We start from the raw sequence: 24998 nt of genomic DNA on the forward strand, positions 1-24998 counted from the left end.
TTTCTTAGTGAAAATATGGTTTTTCATACCCCCTCCCCCCCAAAAAAAAGAAAATGTTTACATCTTGGTGTTCTCACCATAGCTTTTGATGGATAACTTTGCTCTCATTACCATGCTAAAATGTTATGACAGGACAAAGCAGCCAACATGGAACGAGGACTTCACTCTTAACATCAAAGAGCCTTCAACTAAATATGTTCAGGTACACTAACTTGTGTCAGGCTTCATGGCAACAAATTTTTGCTCAACCATTCCATTCTTAGAAAGTATATCGTTCTGTACTTGATAATTAAGATGTTCTATGTTTGGTATTGCCAGGTAAAGTTGAGAACATTCATTATTCAACTGCTATGAGTTAACGGGTTGCCTACTTTATGATATATGATTGTCATCGGGGTATTCTGTGTCCTATCAATTACATGTTGTCTCAAGTGGTTCAAAATCCTAGGTCTTATGGTTAAAATTAGTAGAACTTTTGTCTGTTTTTTGGAAAATTGGAAAGAGATAACCAGAAGGAATTTTGCATTGTTTTGAGATTTCAGTTTATCTAGTTTATTAAAGGCATGATCAGTAGTACGTCTGCAATGAACAAGTATTTAAATATTGATCCAGTTGAGGAATCGATTGTCAGCACTAGTAGTGAAGAATCAGAGTCAGATTCTCTAAGAATAGAGATTTCAGAGCTCATTTTGGAATATTTATATGAGGAGGATTTTGAAAATTTATATGGCGGATGAAGTTGCAAATCATAGCTTAATAGAATCAAGGGTGGAACTCCCTTTCTATCCCCTTCTCAAATTCCGTCCAAATTTTCTTATTTGGTTGACATTTGTGGGCTCCAATTGAGAAGTATATCACCCAAATCTCCATCAATATCAACTTGAAAGTGCAAAGCTCTTCTAGCATGACTTGGAATAACTTCTTGGATCTCTCATGGTCTTGGGGTCAATTCAATTCGTGTAGCTTTAAAGAAATTCTCGCAAATAAGAAAGCTGTTAATTTGTTTTTGTTGCAAAGTTTCTGGATTTATGCATTGTAGGCCTTGTTCCCAGTAATTTGGTTTGCTAGGCCTGAACAACTTTTTCAAGTTTAGCTCCTCGCTTGTTTTGATCGTCTGGAGTCGGCTAGTCTCAAATTTATTCCATCATTTGCTGACTTCTCTATTCATGTTTTATGTCTTATTTGGGATGCTTAATATTCCCTCTATCAGTGTTGTATTCTTTATCATTATATTTGTTGCTTTGTGCTTCTTGTTTTTCATCTTCTTATCTTCCTTCGAGATTTATGTAAGTTGAACGTTTGTCTCTTTTCATTTCATTAGTGAAACATTTTGTTTCCTTTTCAAATAATAATAATAATAATAATAATAATTAGAAGAAGAAGAAGAAGAAGAAGAAGAAGAAGAAGCTTAATTTCCAGTAAACCATTTACATATATGTATGTATATAAGCCTATTGTACTATATAAAAAATAGATCGATTCGTAAATCTTGAATGTTTATGTATCAAGCAAATCTTAGGTTGCTGCGTGGGATGCAAACTTGGTGACTCCACATAAACGAATGGGTAATGCAGGCATCAATCTGGAATCTCTTTGTGATGGTGAGGACTTATTTCAAATTTATTACTTTATACATTTTGGAACTGGAAAAAAAAGAGAAAAAACTGAAGTTTAATATATTCTATGACTAACATCATAGATTGAATGTTGATATATGGCATTCTATAACGAGTTTTGAGATTTCAATAAGCTTTTTACTCAGCTACTCAAGTTCTTCTGCTATCAAGTCATTAGAATCATGGATTTAAATAGATTGTATTGTTGTTGAAGGGTTAATATGTTTAATTTACTGTAATTCATCTGCTAAAGCTTTTGGCTTATTGGTGATTAAACATGGTATTAGAGCAAGAGGTCCTGTTATAGTTTCCACCAAGTTGTGGTGCGACTTGCAAGCAATCTTTCATATTGCATCCATATTTCATAAACATATTGAAATTAATTGTCAATTTGTTCGTGAAAAAATACAACAAAGTTTGGTGTCTTCTAGATATGTGAACAATTAGGAGATATTTTCATGAAAGCTTTAAAAGGGGAGCTCGAATAGGTTACCTTTGCGACAAGTTGGACATGATTAACATAATATATATGTGAATATTGGAGCATATTGGTCTTTTATCCTTTCTATTTTCCATTTAAAGTTTTACATTTTGCCTATTCTGTGTCAAACTCGTGGTATGCCATAATATATTAAACTCTAAAACTCGAATGAGTGAAATTCTCTCATATTCTGGTCTCACCTCAGCTCATTCATATTTATATCGATCACTAGTATTCTATTTCCTTTTCTTTTGGCCTCTTGTAACTCTTAGTTAACTTACTTGCTGACCTCCTGCAGTATTACTTTCATATAGTCACCAACCACCAGAAAAAAGGTTTCATTTCTCCTTTTTAATAACCTTGCGCTTCTTCTTGCTTCCTTCTGTATTTTTCTAAAAATTATATTTGTTCCTTCTATCTCCCTCTGAAAATCACCAAACATTTCCCAGGGAACTTCCCAAAACGTGTTGTTTCTCTAGCATGGACTATATTGCCACTGCTTACCCCTTTGTTAAGTGGTGGCTCTACATACCAATCGTGTTGAGTTGAATTCTTCTGTTGCTAACATGTATCCCAGCAAATTTAGGGTGCTTTTTTTCACTGGTCTGAAAACATAAATTTGAAAACAAGGAAATTCAATGCAAACATAAGTTGTATTTCATGTTTTTCAATGTGTTTGGTAATAGCTTTAAAAATTGGATCCCAGTTTAAATAATTTTTCAAAATATATTTGATAATATGCTTATTAATCATGAAACTACCGGTAATTACCAACTAAATAATAGGTTGAGTTTAAAGTGTTATTAATTAATTAATATTTAAAAAAGTATCATTAATTAATCCATGGTGGTCACCTATCTAGAATTTAATATCCTACGAGTTTCCTTGACATCCAAATGTTGGAAGGTCAGGCGGGTTGTTCCGTGAGACTAGTCAAGGTGCACACCTGGACACTTACAAATATTTAAAAAAAAAAAAGAAGCTATTAATTAATTTATGAACGTTGCCTGGACACTCACAGATATTAAAAAAAAAAGAAACTATTAATTAATTTATGAACGTATTTTATGCTATAAATATTGTAGAATTTTATTTTATAATATCATATACTTTATAATAGGTTATATTATACATATTTTAATTTAACAAAAATGAATTGAGCTATGGATGTGATGAGGGGTGTTAAGGGGATGTCAACCTAGTTGAGATGTCCGGGTGCACCTGTTGATCCTTATGACTTCCTTGTAAATTGAGCATTAGTCGCACTTCATTTTCTTAATGAATAAAGAGACTTGTTTCCTTTAAAAAAAAAAAAAAACAAAAGGAAACAAAAATGAATTGAGCTTATAACATAAATACTATGTTTATTCAAGTTTTTATCCTTTTTTAAACATAATTTTACATTTTATAAATTTCAAATCCAAAATCTAGAAACACCGAAATCGTAAAAACGTTATTTTCAGAATTTTTACAATTTGAATCACAAAATTCTAAAATAGCTAATATATAGATTTAGCAAACACAATCACTGAACTCAATGAAGCTGAAACTATAAAACTGAATCTAGTTTCCTATCAAATAGACTTTTAGCATGATTGAATAACATGAAATTAATAAAACAGCATAGCAGGTCAATGAAGGCTTCTTTCAGCCAGAAGATCTTCTCTTGTGCAAGCAAATGATGAAAGCAAATAATGACGGAAGAGAATCTCATCTCTTCCACCTTAATCACACCCTAGGATCATTATCTAATATAATTGAAAATACTTATATTCATTTATACACTGATGGAAATCTATTGAATATCTTCAGCTTATACTTCATTGTTGCAATGACATGAGCGAGCAATAGAGAGAGAGCTAGAAAAGAGAATCGTCTGCATAGTGTTGTTTGTGGTTCAAGGAAAATAAACCTGTTAAACTGGTGACAAATGTGTGTTTTGCAAGGAAATTTGCATGATGTAACAGTGGAGTTAGAAGGGATGGGTGGAGGTGGAAAGTTGCTGATGGAGGTAAGCTACTCTAGCATTTTATAATAACTAAATATAGCATGCTCGTGATGTTTTCTTAATATACTGCTACTTTGTAATAACTGCTGGGTTTAGGAGCTGTACTATACTTGTGTCTGTTTTCTATGTTTGTAACTTAAGTGGTAAAGTTTCTTTTCCAATATCTGGTAGGATAACAAACTTTTGAAGGTTATTAATTTTTGTTGGTTAATTAAGTCTTGCTTTCTTAAAACCTGTTTGTTTTTATGTGATTGATATTGGTTTGTTAATGGTGTCTCTCAGATCAAGTATAGGACTTTTGATGAAATTGAAGATGACAAACGATGGTGGAGAGTTCCCTTCATTTCTGAATTTCTTCGCAGCAATGGTTTTGTATCTGCTTTAAACAAGGTTGTTGGATCTGACACCGTGCCTGTGCGTCAGTTTGTAGAATATGCTTTTGGAAAGTTAAAGTCATTCAATGACGAGTACCAATCAAGTCATCATTTATTAAGCAAGCAAAACAACGCAGAGGATATACCCTCATACGCGCAGACGAATACCAAAGTCTCTATAACTGATATAAAGTATCCCAATGAGGGAAAATCTGATGAGGTTGAAATAAATGATAATACTGTGGAAAGTGGACAGTTGCTGAAAGAAGTGACGCAAAGTCTCTTAACAAAGCAATTCGATAAACAATTTTGGACAAACTTGGCTGATGTAACAAACCAAAATATTGTCAAGAAGCTAGGTCTTCCTGCTCCTGAGAAATTCAAGTGGGATGGATTTGAGTTACTAAATAAAATTGGTTTGGAGGCACGAAAGAGTGCTGAAGCAGGTTATATCGAATCGGGGCTTGCAACGCCCAAAAGTTTGGATGTTGATCACGAACAGAAGAACATTAGAATGGTGGACTCAACACTAACTGATGTGAAGAAAGTAACAAAAGATCTATTAAGTCAAACTGAGTCTGTTTTAGGGGCATTGATGGTTCTGACAGCAACAATTTCTCAATTGAACAAGGAAGCGCGGCTTGTAGGAAAGAAAGATACTAAAGATGAGGGCTCTAAAAAAGAGGGAGAGAAGCTTGGTAGTTCAGGGGATGGATCATTGTTGGATAATAGGAATTCTGAGGAAATGAAAGCACTTTTTGCAACTGCAGAAAGTGCGATGGAAGCTTGGGCAATGCTTGCTACATCACTTGGCCATCCTAGTTTCATAAAGTCGGAATTTGAAAAGTTATGTTTCTTAGATAACGAGTCTACAGACACACAGGTAAAGTATTTGGTTTCCAGAATGGCTCTTAACATTTGTAAAGTTGTCTCTATTTTCAGTAATTCAATGACATCGCATTAGCAAATTGTCCCAAAGTTATTGTTTTCATTCCTAACTGTAGGAGTCTACAGGTTGCAATTTGGCGTGATTTTATGCGGAGGAGACTAGTTGTTGCCTTCAGGGGCACAGAACAAGTAGGTTATTATGTTATATCGATATTCTGTTCTCTGGAGAATAACTTTCCGTGTAATAAGTTCTGACCTTTTGACTTCTCCAGTCAAGATGGAAGGACTTAAGAACAGACCTGATGCTAGTCCCTGCAGGGTACTTATTTTTCTTTCCCTCGAGGATAATCCTTTAACCGTTACTTTGAATTTTTATCATTCTCCTTGTTTCTTATGGAATGATGGATAATAAAAAAGAACGTTATGCATGGGACAAAACTTTCGAATAGAAAGCCATATACCATAGAAAGGAAAACTGTGGTAGTGCAGTTTGAGTTAGCTAATTTAAATCAAGGGGAAAAAGAACTATTGAATTTTAAACGTGCTTAAAATCTTTAGCCTAATTTTCGCAATGCTTTACACTATATCTGGTTGTATATTATTTGACCAATGGATCTCAGGAGGGGCTATTTGACCCTTCATCCTTTGGTTTTAAGATAGGAAGACCCACCCTTGCTTTTGAATTTTGGGTAGAAAGAAGCTAATTAGAAAGACCCACTCTTGGTAGAAAGAAGCTAATTAGAAGAGTATATCTTTCTCCATTCCATAGTTGGCATGGTTATAACACAACTTGGATATAATATTTCAGCAAGCAAGGACCAAAAAACGGTAAATGAGTGAGCATGTGGATCTCTGAAGGCTTAAAAACTTGTGTGAATAACATGGCGTTTTGTTATGGTTTCATATCAGCTTCATTTTCACAAAATTTTAACATGTCATCTATTTTCCTTTGACTTAGGTTAAATCCTGAAAGGATAAGTGGAGATTTCAACGAGGAAGTTCAAGTAAGAAATATTTTTATTATATTACAAGATATGTATTGTTCTGAACTCCATGCACTGTAGTCTTCGTGTAATGTTTAATGATGAAGATCTGACTATTCCAGGTTCACAGTGGGTTCTTAAGTGCGTATGATTCAGTACGAATGAGAATTATTTCCCTCATTAAAATGGCCATTAATTATAAGTGAGTCTGCTTCACTTTTTTTTCTTTTACAAGAAACCAAACATTTCGTGGAGGACTGATGCTCAAATGATACAGACTTAGAGTGAAAAGTAAAACTTTAAAAAGAATTACAAAAGACTAATAAAAACATTCAAGTTTAAATAAATATCTTACAAAGAGAAATCATTGAAGGTCTATTTGTTTCACAGGTTTTCACATGAAATTTTAGACATATTTAATATCTTTGTTTAAAAGAATTTTAATTTTTAAAACTCAAGGTATTATTATCTAGGAAATTTCAAAACTATCTGACATGGGTTTTTTAATTCTCTGCAAAAGTGTGGGATTTTTATGCCTGGGAGATGACAAGTAAAAATATAGCTTAATTAATTAGTTAACATCAATGACTCATTATTATTGATTTTAATTAATTATGAAATATAAATATTCTAATTAATTTACAATAATTTAATTATTTTTAGTAATTAATTTAAATTAATTAATTATGTTTAATGTAAAAGTATTCATTTATTTTTATTTTTATTGATTAAATAATGCTAAATTTATTTGATGACTATAATAATTGGTCTATTGTATTTAATTAAGTAATTATTTAGTTTTGGTTTCCACAAACAAAATTGTAAATTTAACACACATATTTAGCTTCCAGACATTAATTATCATGCATATCCAAATACAAACATTAATTGTTCCAGACATTCAAATCCCAGATATTTGTCCTAGTGCATTTACTAATCCATTTTGTACTTTTTAGAGTGCTTGTTTGTAGTGCACTTTTTGTTTGTTTCCTTCTTGTCACTTGTAACATTTTTCATTATCTTAATGAAGTGGATTGTTTCTTGTTCAAAAAAAAAATATCTATACCCATGAAATAATGTCTACGATCCAAACGGGCTCTAAAGGTCTTAGCAAGACATTAATCTTGTGGAGGCAGTAATATGAACTGACTCAAAATGGTCCATCCAAGAACTACGCTTGTCTTACAAATTTGATTTCTCTATAACCACAATTCTTAAAGTAACAATTTGACTTCATCCATAATAATTGTGACCTCGAAGGTAATGATACTCCCTTACGAGCTGAAGAAGTCTTTAGCAAATGAGAACTCCCATTGCAAATTGAAGACTTGGATGATCTTATACTAGCAAGCTATTTAGAAGAAACAACCAATAAATAAGTGATTAGATTCCCTATCTGTATAAGAAAGACGGCAAAGAGAAAACATGATATAGGCATCTTCTAAAGCACTTCCCAAGTATACTGACTACTATTAAGTAAAATTCATGAAAGAATATTGATTCTTCTAGGACTCTCTTGTTTCCAACTAAAAGAAAACAGGTCTTTAGGCATAATCCTTTTGGGGTGAGAGGAACACTAGAATCTTTCGAGGGAAGAAGATTAATCCTTTTGATGTTTGGCCCTTGCTTGATTCCATGTTTCTTTGTGCGCTTCAAAGTTTTTTTTTTTGTGTAATTATTCTCTTTGTTTTATTTTTCTTTATTGGAGGTCTTTCTTTTAGGTAGCCTCCTTTTTTTCGGGCTGACAGGGTTCGGGCTGACAGGGTTACGGGAGATTTGAACAGAACTACAAAACCATAACAAACTGTTAGGCTTCCTCCTCCGATTATATATCAATACAAGAGGAGGGGTAAAAAGGTAACGACAAGGGAAGCAAGTAATTAGTTACGTGGGAGTGAGGAAGTGAAATGATAATGTTGGTGTGGGGATCATCGATAGTGATTCTGAAGGGTATTAGTAGGGTTGTTATTTCCTTTCGTAGTTTCCATATTATTATTTTTTTTAGTTTGAGTTCTTCTCGAGAGTGGGAGGAAGAGGGCCATATTGCCTTAGAGCAAACTATTATCATATCAATACATCTTGAGGAACCCTACATAAACCCTCTCCATGTGAATACAAGGACTCCTCCATCTGGAACGAGGAAGGCACTCATGCTTTTGAGAAGCTGAAGCAAGCGATGATGTCCTTATCCGTGCTAACTCTACTGGATTTTAACCTGCCATTCATAATTGTAATGGGTGCTTTTGAAACAAGGTTGGGAGCTTTGCCATCTCAAAATCATCGCCCCATTGCTTACTTCAGCTATACTCTTTCGGCAAGAGCGAGGTTCAAATCAATTTATGATCGTGAATTAATGATGGTTGTGGTATTGGCTATTAAAAAATGATTATATTTATTTGTTGGGATTGAAGTTTACTGTGATAGCTAATTAGAGAGCTATATAATTCTTGTTGGAACAAGGAGAAATCGAACCTCAGTATCATTGGCAAGCCCATAAATCCTTGTGATCCAAAAACATCAAACAAGCCCATAAATCCTTGTGATCCAAAAACATAAACTCTTCGACAAAATGAAGAAAATAGATAAAGAATAGACACCTTGGGTGACGTTTGATGTATTGAAAGAGGCATCATTTATTAGAATTAGAAGATTCCCTAGCCCACCATGGGCATCCCATGCAACCCAATTGGAGCTCTAAATTGTCTTGATGAAAAATTGATCAAGACTTTGAACTTTAATTTCTCAAAGGATTACAATGGCAACAAATTTTGATGAAGATAAAATCTTCCTCAAGTATTTGGCTATCTGTGTTATAATATATATTTAAATTCATATGTATAGTCGTCCTTTATCGTAATTTTGTATATCCTATACTAGGTCTTCTCATTCACCTATATGTGTATATATATATATATCTTTTGTCTAATTAAATGATAAGAATTTCATTCTCTGAAAATACAGAATACATGGTATTAGAGCATTCTTTGTTTAGGGTTTTAGAATATTCTTTGGCGGCTTTGTGAGTTAAGAGTTTGAGATTGGGTCATCAACTTTGAGTAGCTGTTTGTCGACACCACTCACCTCAGGAAGAGCACTACCACCGTCCGCCTCAGTCTGCGTTTGCTGTTCATCGAATACAGCCACACGTGAGGTACACGCACAGCCAGATCAAGTCTGTTCCATCGCCACGTGCCAACGTGTGGGAGTGCCTGAGGCCATTTTCTTCGCTTCTATCGGTTGGGTTTGTCTCAAGTTGCCTTTTCTGGTCAATCTGTGCCTTTGGTTCTACCAACATCTACTTGAGTGTGAGGCTGTTTAGAAAATACCCTTTTGTTCCTATGGTTTGTGACTGTTTTGTTCTAATTTGGGGCTGTTTTGCTCTTTGGTTTACCTTTCTTTCGATTCTCATTTGTTTAATTCTACTTGTGGGATCGTGTGTTAGTTCTTAATGGATGAAATGAAGCATATGATTGTATCCAATGTAATTCCCTTAGCATCAAAGATAACAAAACATAAGTTAAATGGAGCTAATTACCATGATTGGCATTGCACGATTTAATTTTATTTACTTAGTACTTATATGGATGATCATGTGACTAAGAATCCATCCCAAGATGATAAGAAAAAGGGTTGAATTCGTGATGATGCTCGAATTTATCTTCAGATTAAGAATTTCATTCAGAGTGAGACTATTGCTTTGGTAGATCATCGTAATTCTGTTAAGGAACTCTTAGAGTTCTTAGAATTTTTGTACTCGGGAAAAGAACACATCCATCGAATGTTTAAAGTTTGTATGCAATTGATATCTGAGCCATGCCCCGTTGGTAAAAATCTTCAGTTGTCAAACAAGATGTAGTCATGTTTAGAGTATCCGTTCATGGTTAAGCCTTTAGACGAGCAGTGTGCTCAAGTGTAATTCGAATGGATGACTAGTCTGTGGTTGAGTTAGCACGGAGATCAAATGATTGTTTGAAGGAAGGATCGGTGGTCCTTTATTCGAGGGGAGGACTGTTGGGTGGGAATGCGATTAAAGTCCCAAATTGGTTAAATAAGGGAATGATCTTGGGTTTATAAGGGAGGAAAACTATCTTCAATGGTATGAGGCCTTTTGGGGTGGTTCCAAAAGCAAAGCCATCATGGTTTATACCCAAAGTGGACAATATCATATCATTGTGGAGATATGTGGAGGTCTATTGTCCCCAACAAATTGGTATCAGAGCCATGCATCGTTAGTAAAAGTCCTCCGTTGTCGAACAAGATGTAGTCATGTTCAGAGTATCCGTTCGTGGTTGCCCCGATTGCCCTTTAAAAAGGTAAATGCACTTGTACTTACCCTATTTCTACATTTATTTCTTATGATCGGTTGTCTTCGCCCACTTATTCCTTCATTACATCTCTTGATTCCATCTCTATTCCTCACTCTGTTCATGAAGCTTTATCTCATTCTAGGTGGCGTAGTGCAATGATTAAAGAGATGACTGCTTTGGATGATAATGGTACTTAGGATTTAATCTCGTGTCCGACAGGAAAGAGGCTATTGGATGTAAATGGGTGTTTGCTATAAAAGTCAATCCTGACGGAATAGTGGCTCAGTTGAAAGCTCGTCTTGTTGCCAAAGGTTATGCCCAATTTATGGGACTGATTATTCTAATATATTTTCTCTCATTGCTAAATTAACTTCCACTCGACTATTTTTGTCCATGGCTGCTACTCACAATTGGCCTTTGCATTAACTCGACATTAAGAATGTGTTTCTGCATGGTGATCTTCAGGAGGAAGTTTACATGGAGCAACCACCTGGGTTTGTTGCGCAGGGGGAGAGTGATAAAGTGTGTCGTCTTCGAAAATCTTTGTATGGACTAAAACAAAGTCTTCGTGCATGGTTTGGTAAGTTTAGTCAAGCACTTGAATGTTTTGATATGAAGAAAAGTGCTTCTGAACATTCTGTATCCTATCAACAATCTTACAATGGTATTACTTTGCTTATTGTGTATGTTGACGATATCGTTATCACTAGAAATGATATATCAGGTATATCTTCTCTCAAGACTTTCCCTCAAGGTCAATTTCATACTAAAGATTTGGGACAATTGAAGTATTTCCTGGGTATTGAAGTACTAAGAAGTCTGTCACAACGGAAATATGTACTTGATTTATTGTCCGAGACTGGAAAACTAGGAGCCAAACCATGTAGTACTCCGATGATACCAAATTTGCAACTTGCTAAAGAAGGAGAATTATTTAAAGACCATGAGAGATATAGAAGATTAGTTGGAAAGTTGGACTATTTAACAGTGACACGACCAGATATTGCTTATTCTGTGAGTATTGTGAGTCAATTTATGTCTTCTCCTTCAGTGGATCATTGGCCTACAGTAGAACAAATTCTATATTATCTAAAAGCTGCACCTGGACATGGGATCTTTTATATAAAGATCATGATCATACAAGGATTGAATGTTTTCAAATGCTGAATGAGCTAAATCTCGAGAGGATAGGAAATCAACCTCTAGATATTATGTTTTTGTAGGAGGAAACTATGGAAAAGTAAGAAACAAAATGTAGTTTCTCGTTCGAGTGCTAAGTCAGAATATAGACTATGACACAATCTGTGTGAAATAGTGTGAATACATCAACTATTATCTGAGATGGGTTTCAGTATTACCATGCCAGCTAAATTATGATGTGATAATCAAGTTGCACTTCACATTGCATCCGATCCAGTGTTCTGTGGACGAACTAAACATATTGAAGCGAATTGTCACTTTGTTCACGATAAAATACAAGAAGGGTTAATATCTCTATAGGATATGTGAAGACTGGAGAACAGTTGGGAAATATCTTGACCAAAGCTATAAATGGAGCAAGAATAAGCTATCTATTCAACAAGTGGGCATGATTGACATATTTGCTTTAGCTTGAAGGGGAGTGTTATAATATATATTTAAATTAATATGTACAGCCGTCTTTTATCGTAATTTTGTATATCCTAGATTAGGGTTTCTCATTTACCTATATATATGTATCTTTTGTCTAATTAAATGATAAGAAATTCATTATCCAAAAGTATAGAGTTTGCACTCACCAATATTATCACTTCTCAAAATTAGAAGGGAAGCATCAAACTGTGTTCAAATTTCAGCTTGAAAATTGTAAAAGTGAACACAATTTAGAACAATTTTTTTTATAAAATATAACCAAGACTTGCGAGAGCTTAAGCTTAAGGGATGACATCAAAGAGATCTTTAATTGCAAACGAGGTAACTTTGGCTACCAAGATTGAGAATCAAAATGAGTTTTTAATATTTTGATTGAAATATCATATAAATATATATAGAACATGATCATTTGAGTGGGGCACGCTCCCCTGCCTCCAACGTGGATCCCTTTGTACAAGGGTAACCTTATGTAAGAGAGTAAAACAACATTACTAAGATCTTTGCAATAATATAACCATACTAATATAAGCACAATAACAAAAACAAACAAACTAGCGAAGTTGTAACAAACCCAATAGACACAACAAAAAGCTATGTTTGCTGCATCCCTTCTATTGTTCGATTTTCTTTGAGGTTCATGTGGGAAAACACTATTTTTTCTACGCAATATTCGAAAATCAAGATGGGTTATTCATTCAAAACTCTTTTTGTGCACTCTGTTTGACTTATATCCCTTTTCTTGCAGTGATGAATGTGCTGAGCCACCAGTCAAATGGCATGTTTATGTTACAGGTCACAGTTTGGGTGGTGCATTAGCTACACTTCTTGCTCTTGAACTTTCGTCAAGTCAACTTGCAAGGTGAGTGTTTATTTTCTACATGAATAAGTGATGCTTCGTGGGCTTTGGACGTTGTCTTGGACAACTCTCAACATATAGCATAGAAAAAGGAAGTAAAGAACATGAAACACTTAACTAAACAAATGAACAGTACAATGAGATTGTAAAAGAACAAAAGAATGAAAAACTCTTTAAAGCTTACTCCTTTATTTACGTTGATTCAATCTTTTTGCAAGATGAATTAGACCTTTACACTTGTTCGCATACAAATTTACATCAGGCAATAATCTTAGTCTGAAAAGAATGGCAATGTTACAAAAAACTAAGGATTTTGGGTCTATTCATGTTGAAATCGCTGAAGAAGACAAAAGGAGCACGATACCCTATTCCAATATAGAAAAAACAGAGCATGGAGGACATTAATTTCAGCAAGTAGTATGCCCCTATTTTAGCATCCGATAAACAGAGCAAGTTGTTTTACTGGATTCAAAAGAACTTTGACGTTTTTAAGACAGATTTTAACAATCTTTGGATTGTATCACGACTGTTTGAGTTTGATGAATGGCCAAAAATAGCGAACACACTAAAGTTATACTTTGATACAGATGTCATTAGCAATCCTCGGTCCGCGGAAAATGTTTTGATTCATTTGGATCAAGGAAATGTGGGAAAAATAATTGATTACCCCGGGAAATGGCAAGAGTGTGGTCAGTTTCATTTGAAATTTGAAAAATGGAATACGCAAGTGCACAGTCGACCGAATGTGGTGAAAGGATACAGTGGGTGGACCTCGATTAAAAATCTTCCATTAGACTATTGGAGCCAACAAACATTTGAAACTATGGGGTCTTATTTTGGCGGTTTAGAATCAATTGCATTTGAAACATTGAATCTTATTAATGTTGCTAAAGCAAAAACTCAAGTTAAAAGAAATTTTTGTGGTTTTATGCCATCTACTATTGAAATTATAGATAAAAATGGAGGAAACATTTTTCTGAATTATGGTTATATAGAATTTTTTTACCCTCCGATCAAAGTTAAAGGCGCCATGTTTCTTAAAGATTTTTCCAACCCAATTGATTTATTTCGACTAAAGCAAGTTATAAACGACAAAGAAATAGATTCTTCTAGCTTGAATCTAGATTGGGCTTTTCTTGCTGCCCCCAGTAATCCACACAATTTTTCAAGAAACCCGTTTGCATCTTGTTTGAAGATAATGCAAAAGGAAAAGTTGACACAGGGTCCACCGGAAAGTAATAACAGAGATTATCCGGCAAGTGTCTCCCTACTACAGACGAAAGAGCAAGTCAGTAGAGATCCAATCTAGGTAGATGTGAACACAGATAACATTTTAATGAGGAGAGAGATTTTGGCTGCACTTCAAAGTTTTGAAAGTAGTCCAAGGGACGCCCTTGATTGTGGTGTGTGAAATTATTTTCAAAAAATGTCCATTGATAGCTATTCGAAGGAAATCCAAAAGATAAAGGCAACTGAACACACAATTGTCCATGTAGATTGCCATTCACCTTTCAGTAATAGTCTGCAAAATAACAACACTCAAGCTCCCCCCTCATTCCTTCAAAGGTCGCAAATTGTGCTTCTTTCAATGCACCTTCTCATCTTCCTTCTATTTCGTAGTGATGTTCAAATTTTTTGAAGCTTTATCCCAAACATTTTCCTAGTAAAAAGAGAACCATCTTTAAGGCATGTGCAGTGATTAAAAATTCAATTTCGTTGATGAATCGTGGGGTCAGAGCACAAATTCCGGCCTTTGCTAACAAAAACAAAAACAAAAAGAAAAGACCTATCTTCAAGTCAAGTGTCACAGATAATAATCCAAATTTGTTAGAAGAGTGTCGTGCCTGAGCTCAGGCCCCTGCTCTTTCTAAGAGAGAGACCATACCTTCCTTCAGATTCTTTTCAGAAAAGGAAGTCTGAATTAGGTCTCCCAGCTAATCTTCCACGTAATACTCATCACAAAAAGCAAGATTCAGATTCAGATTCAAATGAAGAATCAATAGTAAGTGCTAGTAGTGAAGAGCTTGAAAGTTCTAAAATAGAGGAATTACTAGATGAGGAAGAGACAATTGATGGGTTTGGTAATGATATTTTTCAATTATTTCAACCGGAGGAAGCTCAATTGATTGGTAAGACTGATGTTTCTTTATTTACTCCTCTCAATAAGGAAGATATTCCCAAGCATCTGCATTCAATAATCGATGTTTGTGGTGTCGTTCTTGGTTGAGTTTTGGCTATAGTTGTTTGTGAGATTTTGGGGTCTCTATCTTGCTTTATCTTCTTCTTTGAAGTCCTGCCATGGAACTCAAGAGATCTTGGAGGTCTTTCTAGTTGGTGGGTGTTTTCATGTTGCTTGATAAATTATTCTGGTCTTGGAAGTGGCTTCAAATTTTATTCTCTGTAAGATGGCTAGTTCGAGAGGATTTATCGTCTTTTTGGAAGCTTCAGATGGGAGGGTCTGGTCTGTTGTTGCTTATCTGATTGTTTCATCCTTGTGTTGTCTGTCGAAGTCCTTGGATGTCCTTCTCAAGACTTCTTGTTCTTTTGTACATGGTTGCCCAGAAAGATTGGTTGGCTCTGTTTATAGGGGGCTTCTTCGATGGCAGATTTCTAGTCAATCTGGTTTAGAGTTCAGCTTCACGCTTCAATTACTTTAATCTGCTTTCAAAGTTCTTTGTCACTGATGTTTTCAAGCTTCGGTTCTTTGTCAGAATTTTTTGCTTGGAAAAGTTTGTCCCCTCCAGGAACTTGTTCAGAAATACTGTAATGAAAGGAAGATAGTTGTCGCTAGGTATTTGACCAAATAGGATCGTGTCTGTTTTTAGTTTAGTCTCATTTGTCTCTAAGGATTTGTCCTTTGTATTTGTATTTTGTTTCTGTGTATTCTTTGAATGTTTCACTGTACTCTGAGCTTTTGACTCATTTCATTATATCAATGAAAAAGTCTTGTTTCTGTTTCAAAAAAAAATAAGGCCGGGCAAGATAATAGAGAGGATGGTGCACCAACAGTCCACTAAGGATCTCGAACAAAAGAGGCTAAAGTGATGGATTTTCAAGAGATTCCTCCAAGGACTAAGCCTGATGATTTGGGGGAGTCTTGGCTGCTTATTATAGATCTCCTAGAGCTAGGATTTTTTCCAAATCAGCGTGGATATCTTTCCTTGTCGGTTCAGCTGAGAATGAAGGTGATTTGATTTGATTTCATCAAAGATTCTACAAATCTCATGATTTCTTTGTTTTTTTGTTTTGTCATCTATCGTGATTGCGGCCGCAATATGAGCGCAATTTTGACAGTTTACTGCAACACAAAAACATAAGAATACATTAAAATCCTTGACACCCAAATGTTGTACAGTCAGACAAGTTGTTCCGTGAGATTAGTCAATGTGCGCATAAGCTAGCCGTCTACTCACGGATATATAAAAATATATATATATATTAAAATAATTTGACTCTATGTACACTTTTTTTGCTCCATTTCACGGCTAAGAATGCATGCTTGTTTTATTTTTACCTAAATTCGCAATATGATATAGAATATTATGTTCAACACGTGCTTTCCAAGTAATAAACTTAGTTTTTAAGGTTCAATAACTCTCGTAGAGAACTATACAATATGATATCAGCTGTACAGAAAATTGGGTTTGCAGACTAAATAAAAAAAATTATCCTACTTGATCTTTTGATTGGCAAGAATTGGAAGTTAATCCTCTTTTCAATACCCTGCAATAGAAAGTCTTTCTTATCCTTTTCTTTTCTATTTTTTCTTTCCTTCTCTAAATTAGGCACGAGGCAGTAACTGTGACCATGTATAATTTCGGATCTCCTAGAGTTGGCAACCGGCAATTTGCAGAAATTTATAACAAGGTATGAAATTCCCTTGTTTCCTTTGTAAAATAGAAAATTCTTATCGTCTTAATTTGTTCATGTTGTTGGCTTCCGTCTTCTGGGTGGAAGTCCAATATATTTGGAGAAATGATTTTTCTTATTTCTCAAAGAACCCATTAGTAGGTAAATATGATACAAAGAGAAGTTTAAAATAAAGAAACTAATTATAAAAGGAAAGAATATTAAAAAATATTCAAAGATCAAAGAGCCCATCAAAGGTTCATCTTTAGTAATTTTAAAAGTTAGAACTTGATATTCAACTTCTGAATTACTTATTACTACAACTGTTTGCCTTTTTCTTCTCCAAATGACTAAGTTGCCCAAACATAAAAGCCTCATCTAGATGCGGTCAATTAATTTTCCAACTCAACTAGTATCAAGGTAGAGTTCAACATTATGTTTGATGACTGTTTAAACATAATCCATGATCGGCAAATGGGTTATAATTGGAGTAGTACACTGACTTCTAAAACTCTCTCCCCAATGGCTTCCCTCCCCCAACCCATCCCTAACCTTTCAACCTAATCCTAGTCTTCATCGTCAAAGTCTTCGCCATTGTCCATTTTTTGGTCTTCGTCTATCGGCTCCTTCATCCCCCGATACCATCCTCGTCAAAAACAAAACAAAACTTTGTTAAAGCTTTGGCCCATCCCCGTCAGAACCCAATCTTTCTTTCGTTGACCTTTTTGCTAAAGCCCTTAGCTCTCTTCTGTTGTCCTTTCTCGTTGCCGTTGTCGTTTGTGTTGATTTATGCAAATATTTTATTTTATTTGGTTTTATTTGCTGTTATTATTCTATAGGATTCTTTCCTTCTCTGTCAATATTTTCCTTATTTCATTAAATTTGTATTCTATTTAAATTAGGGCTTTGTACCCTTGTAATAATAAGAGAAAAAGTTAAATAATTTCATATGGTATCAGAGCCTCAAACAAAAAACTCTAACCCTAATTTTTGCTACCGTCGTACCCAGCCCCCGCCATTTTCGTCATCGATTCGCTCATTTTCTCTCGTCGTCAACTTGTGAATGTCAATTTTGCTTAGATTTGACATGATTTCGCTCCTTCAGATCTTCGCCGATCGTTGTCTCCGATTTCGCTCGTTCAGATCCGACGTTGATTTCGTCGTTGTCAATCATTGGTTTCGCTCCTTCAGATCTACCATTGATTTCGCTCATTTCCACGCCATTTTCACCTACCACCTCGGATCTGACGCAAGTGGAGGTGTTTTTCTCTCGCGATTTTATCTTAGGTCTACTCATCGACACCACTGAACGACTACCTTTCCTCTTCTATCGTCGTCAATCGTTTTCTTGGCCACCAAGATCTGATCTGCCACGAGTATTCTTGTTCTCTTCTAATGAGGCTATTGTTTCTGTGAGTAATTTTTATTTTTTAACTCTATTTTTTGTTAGTGGTGTTGTTATGATCTGATAGCACACGTCCGACAAAAAATCATCAATGGCCAAAGTTTCCAACAATCGTCAACTTCCAAATGTCCAAATCACCACAATTCGACTTAATGGAGACAACTTCCTTCGTTGGTCACAAAGCATTCAGATGTATATTCGTGAACAAGGAAAGATTGGGTATCTTACCGGTGAAAAAAAGGCACCGACCAAGACATATCCGTTGTTTGCTAGTTGGGATGAAAATTCCATGGTCATGATGTGGTTGGTCAATTCCATGAATGAGGAAATATGTTCCAATTACATGTGTTATTCTACAGCAAAGGATTTATGGGTCAATGTCAACTAAATGTATTCAGACCTTGACAATCAATCACGAGTACTGGAGTTGAATCTCAAGCTAGGTGATATCTGACAAGGAGGAGATATAGTTACACAGTATTTTCACAAGCTGACAAGAATTTGGCAAGACTTAGACCTTTTTGAAAGTTCTGAATAGGAATCGACCAAGGATCAAGCACACTACAAGAAGGCGGTGGAGGACGATCATGTTTACAAATTTCTCACTAGCCTCAATGATGAATTTGATGAGATTAGAAGTAGAGTTACTTGTAGAAAACCTCTCCCCTCCATCAATGAAGTTTTTTCTAAGGTTCGCAGGGAGGAAAGTCGTCGAAGTGTTATGTTGGACAAGAAAAGCACACACTGTTGAGACATCTGCTATGATGATTGAAACCAAAGCCAATAATGCTTCCCTGCCACCAAACAAACCCCGGATATGGTGTGATCATTGTAACAAAGCCCGCCATACTCATGAGACCTATTGGAAAATCCATGGAAAGCCTGCAAACTGGAAGAACAACAAGCCAGGTGTCAAAGGTAATAATCAATCCACACCCCCATTGCTAATAGTACCGACTCCAATCATCCAGTAAAGAGCAAGTTGATTAACTACTGAAGCTGTTGAAGATCAATTCGTCATCGGCTAATCCTAGTACCTCCTTGGCACAAACAGGTAACTGTCCTCAAGCTTTTTCTTTTCTTAATTCATCTCCTTGGATCATGGATTCCAGAGCTTCAGACCATATGACCAGTACATATCACTTTTTTTATTCATGTTTCCTATATATAGCACAGAGAAAATTCGACTTGCAGATGGTAGTTTCAATTCTATTGCAGGAAAAGGAACTATTCGTCTGACAGAAAAAATTACATTACACCTTATGCTCCATGTCCCTAAATTAACCTATAATTTTTTATTTCTGAGTAAACTTTTTAAAGACACTAACTGTCATATCATTTTCTCTACAACTCACTATTGGTTTCAGGATCAGGACTCGGAAGAGATGATTGGAACTGCCAGTCTACTTGATGGTCTTTACTACTTTGATGACTCTCTTACTAGTGATAAAAAAAATTCAGGGCTTTAGCACATGGCATTTGTGAGGGTATATGGATAAAAAGATTATTGGAAGAATTGAAGTTTATCCAGGTAATGCCTATACGGGTTTATGTGACAATAAGGCCGCCATCTCCATAGCACACAACCCAGTCCTACATGATAGGACAAAACATATGGAGGTTGATAAATACTTTATAAAGGAGAAGATTGATACTGGAGTGTTATGCACTACCTATATCCCTACAGCAGAGCAAATTATTGATGTACTGACAAAGGGGCTTCCAAAATTACAATTCGACAAATTGATTAGCAAGCTAGCAATGGATGATGTCTTTAAACCAGCTTGAGGGAGAGTGTTGATTTATGTAAATATTTTATTTTATTTGGTTTTATTTGTTGTAATTATTCTGTAGGATTCTTTCCTTCTATGTCAATATTTTCCTTATTTCATTAAATCAGTATTCTATTTAAAATAGGGCTTTGTACCCTTGTAGTAATAAAAGACAAAGTGAAATCATTTCACAGTTTGCCTCTCCCACCATGTCTGACTGCTGCAATTGCTACCTTTGACCGCCACCTCGGCCATGCAGATCTTTGTTTCCAATTCTCTTTCGATTTTCATCTATTTCATTTTTGTCCTCACTCCTTCACCTTCTTTCTCATGCCTATAACCTTGGGCCTTCTCGACCTCTCTCTTTTCCTGATGAGAATCCGATTTCTGCCATTTTGTGATGATGGAATTTCAAAGTTGTTGCATCTGTGATACTTTTTTCATATTTGGTATAAGGAGAGCGGGTATTTTGGTGGACGATATGAGCTACAAGCATAAGATTTTCCTTTCTTTCTCCCTTCTGGGTTGGTTTGAAGCTAGTTTGGATGAGCTTTGAAATCTTCCAGAGCAAGCCTTTTTTTCATAAGAAAGATCGTGGAGCTTCGGGAGTTATCCAATTATTTAAGGGTGTTTAGTATGTGATAAAAGTAGAGAGTTGAGTTGAGTTGAGTTGGGTTGGTAATTATTATATGGAGAGTTAAATTATCTAGGAAGTTAAATTGTCTGTGTTTGTTGTGCAGAGTTGAGTTGAGTTGGAGGATTTGATGCAGTTTTTTTTTAATGAGATTAGTTCTATTTTTTTGTTTGTTTTTTATTTCATTCTTTTATTTTTTTTAGTTTTATGCTTTGCTATTGTTGATTAATTTTCAAATATACACGTATTTTCTCAAATCATTTATGACATAAACTGGACGATCTCAATTTTTTTTCTCAATTTGTAGAACATAATAGATTATTTTTCATATATTCTTTTCAAAAGCTGTAATAATTCTAATTCTCTTCAATCGGTAAAACATACCAACAAAATATATTTCATATTGCTGCTCAATTAATTGGTATATTGTATATTGTATGTATATATATTGAAGGTATATATATTTCATATTGAATGTTTGTATGTATATATATCCAAAAAAAATTTACAAAATATATGTTCTTTTCGATACTTATAATATTAGTTATATTTACAAACACAAAAATTACATATTTTCAAGTATGCAAAAGTTATCATTATTTTCGACATGACAGTCCATTGTCCATTTGCTGTTATCCAAAAGAACTATAAACAAAATATAGGGTTGTGGTCAATCTACATGTTTCTTCCTAGTAGACGGAGGCAGTACCTCTTCCGTGCGTGTTCTGGTACTGCAAGGAAGCAATCTGTCTTCTGAATGTCTGTGACAACGAGGTCAATAAGGGTGACCTGATCATCCTCATCCAGGCCATCAATGCTGTATATGGCATTTACTACTTCCTTCCGACGCCCGAACTCTAGCTCATACTTCTCCTTTTGCTACGATGCAAGTCTACCCATGTGTGTGCTCTGCATTTCAACAGTCGATCTCATGATGTCGATCATTTCAGCTTGGAATGATGACCTCTTCCTCTTACTGCCTCGAGATGACTCGGTAGATACACTCGCTCTACCTGTAGATTGCTCTGCTGGCTCTTCATCTATTTCATCTTGATTTAATGGTGATTCTGTCTGGCGAACCTCAGGGATGTGACAGTCCTATGATCCAAGTTGAATCTCATCTTCAAACTCTCTGAATGCATTCGTCACCATCACGTATGGGTCCTCACTGGATTGCCCTACTGCTCTGTCTTTCCCAAATATGGTGGAGAGGTCATCGTAATGTGGGAATGGCTTGTTCCACATCCCCTTCGCATTGGGATGACTCTGCATTGATACACATACACATTATTAATATTTATATTATAACACGTATCCGTACATTTTTTTTTTCTAGAATCTTACCCGAACCCAAAGATCGAAAATCTCCCTCTTGACCTAGACACATTTGAACTCCTTGTTCCAGCCGAACCCTGACTGACTTAACATCTCTGATACTGCGTTGTATTGTTTCTTCAGACTCCTCTCCTTGCACTCAATGGTGTTCTGATTCAATGCACACTCAGGCACTTTCTCATGCAGAATTCGCTCTAAGTGTTGTAGGTATCCTGGTCGAAACGTCCCATTATCGGACCTCCAACCGGTCTCCACCAAATACAATAGAGCTTCCACCAACTTAGCGTCCTCCACCTTCGACCATACGTGTTTAGACCTCTTACCATTACCCGCCATTATGCTGCATGCATACGTTTGTTGAATGAAAAGATGCTATAAATTAAATACATGCACAAACAAAGGATAAACTGCTGAAATTATATGTTCCAATTTAACTTGTTCACACAGAGACTTGGCACAAAACATTTTCACGACATACTTGGAATGTTCCATAATTAAATTCCATTCAATAGTAAAAGAAAAGTAAGCAATGAACATTGAATAATCAGGCTCTTTGCCATTGAGTAAACATTTCGACTGCTAAGTCATCCCTGAACTTGGTCCATTCCTCTGATGATTCAACAAATTCAATATGATCCCCATCAAGATCAACTGATGCAGAATTCTCCTCATCGGGCACGTCAAGCATTGCACCGATTCCCATCTCCCTTGTGATCAAGTTGTGAATAAGGCAACATGCAGTTATTGTTTGACATTGGACTTGTATTGGGTAGAATGATTTTCCCCTAAGAATAGCCCACCGCCCCTTTAGCAACCCAAAGCTCGCTCGATAACATTCCTTGCTGAAGAATGTTTCATGTTGAAAAATTCTCTTGCAGTTGTCGGTACGTTTCTTGCTCCACGTCAATCAGAGAGATGGTATTGTTTTCCTCTGTACGGCGCCAAGAATCCTTCAGCATTGGGGTATCCAGCATCACATAGGTAATAGTATCCTGTACACGTTTCGAAATGTCATGCACATGTGTTGTGGCAGGTACGCATGTTTAAATAACGTATACGGTTATTATAATACCTTTTGGAACCCTCCATCCGTACGGTCGCGAAACCGCATCCCTAAGAACCCTTGAATTGGCTGCAAACCCTTCCCACCCTGGCAAAACAAAGACGAACTCCCCATTTTGATCACACACCGCAAGAACGTTTGTGGCAATCTCTCCCTTTCTCGTCCTATATCGAGGTCGATCAACGACACTAACATTCACTTTAACGTATGTGCCGTCTAACGCACCTAGACAATTCTGTTTCTCTCAAATGATCAGAATGAATTAAAAAAAAAAAAATCTATCGTTGCATGCATATTTATGACGTATTCATGTAAAAAACTGAGTACTTTTTGTACCTGAAACCACTTCTATCTTCCATCGGTGCATGTATTTGTGATCGGTTCTGGTTTTCTTAACAAAATAGTGTGAAGTTGTAAGACTGCCCAAAGAACTGCGTTGAAATATCTCGAAACTGTCTCACCAGACCTCGAAAAGTTTCTGCGTACCACTCGATTCTTGACATCGTGTGCAAGAATGTGTAGGAATATCACAACCATCTCTTCTACGTCCATACATCTTGTTGGTTTCAAACAACCAGTCGACCGTAGCATATTACATAGAATCGTAAAGGTACATCTATCCATTCGGGTGCTTTCACGACATGCCAAGTCACTCTCGTAAATTAGGCGAAAGAAGGTCAACTGCCTAATGCAGTGCCTAGCATATGTCGGTTGTCTCTCTATCCTTCGGTAGTTGTTCAATAACGTGGTTAGTGTTATGAACAACTGTATTTGAGAGTGTGAAATAATTCTCATGATCGAAAAGAGGTCTTCAACAGTATCCATCTTTATAGGGAAAGGGATACACAAGTTATTCCTGAAAGGGTAACGTATTTGGCGGATTATGTTTCATGATTAAGAAAGAATAGCAAACGATGTCAAGCGTCGGTATTGGGAATATTGGGTTATAGTTTAGATTTATGGTGTTATTTCCCAATGAGGATCTCGCTCATGAGGGGGATCTCGCTTATGAAGAGCGAGATCCTCCTCATGAGCGAGATCCCCCTCATGAGCGAGATCCTTATTGTTTTTCACCCATTGAAATGAACTTATTATTAGATAAAAAAATTACATAATAGTACTATTTCACCCATAATTCATAAAAAATTTGAGAAGTATCAGATTAAAAAATATAATGTCGCCAACCATTAATAAAAAAAATTGTGAACTAGTATTTCAAAAAATGTGACTAACAATTAACAAATAACATATTTCCATAAAAAAATAAGTCCTAAAAAAAAGGGAGATACTCTTGAACCTCAAAATAACAAACCTCCTCAAACTAATTAGGAATGATTTGTGCAATTAGTTTAGACCCCACAAGAAACACAAAATAATGATAGTTAGATTAGAAATAAAATAAAATAAATTGAACTAAGAAGTAACCAACAAAAAAAAAAAATAAATTGAACTAAAGAGTAACCAACAAAAACATACCTTTTTTAGTGGAGAAAGACAGTGGAAATATAAAACGTATGAGTGGGAAGTCATCTATAAATAGAAGAGGGAGAAAGAAGTGGTTGTTGGAGAGAGTTGGGTGCATTTATTAAAGAGTGAAATTAATTTAAGTGTTAGTTGAAAGTAAGTAGCAGCCACGTTGGTAGTAAAGCCAAGTAAATACAAATAGTAAAGTCAAGTAAATAGAAATAACATATTTCCAAAAAAAAAAAAAAAAAAAACAAAAAACAATGAGGATCTCGCTCATGAGGATCTTCATGAGCGAGATCCTCATTTCTAGCGAGATTTCCTTTAGAGC

The 24998-nt window shown here is 35.5% G+C and overlaps 1 protein-coding gene across 9 annotated transcripts in view; it reads left to right on the top strand.

The window, feature by feature from the left end:
* Positions 1–24998, top strand: part of LOC120068939 (putative triglyceride lipase) — a 52485-nt gene that overhangs the window by 21057 nt on the left and 6430 nt on the right. For 7 of the 9 annotated variants that reach the window (XR_016530612.1, XR_016530610.1, XR_016530611.1 and 4 more), the window contains exons 5-14: positions 133–202; positions 1520–1601; positions 4044–4108; positions 4388–5362; positions 5494–5556; positions 5640–5686; positions 6326–6371; positions 6473–6552; positions 13035–13148; positions 16931–17012. Coding sequence is in view for 2 of the 9 variants with exons in the window: in XM_039020577.2 (XP_038876505.2) it covers positions 133–202; positions 1520–1601; positions 4044–4108; positions 4388–5362; positions 5494–5556; positions 5640–5686; positions 6326–6371; positions 6473–6552; positions 13035–13148; positions 16931–17012 (1624 nt within the window). In the remaining 7 variants the exon portion in view is untranslated. Of the gene's footprint in view, positions 1–132; positions 203–1519; positions 1602–4043; positions 4109–4387; positions 5363–5493; positions 5557–5639; positions 5687–6325; positions 6372–6472; positions 6553–13034; positions 13149–16117; positions 16331–16930; positions 17013–19766; positions 20206–24998 lie in introns of those variants that run through there. The other 2 variants (XR_016530614.1, XM_090315449.1) reach the window with 2 other exon arrangements.

Source organism: Benincasa hispida, chromosome 7 (assembly GCF_027475165.1).
Source record: "Benincasa hispida cultivar pf3 chromosome 7, pf3_genome.v1.1, whole genome shotgun sequence".
Taxonomy (NCBI): Eukaryota; Viridiplantae; Streptophyta; class Magnoliopsida; order Cucurbitales; family Cucurbitaceae; genus Benincasa; species Benincasa hispida.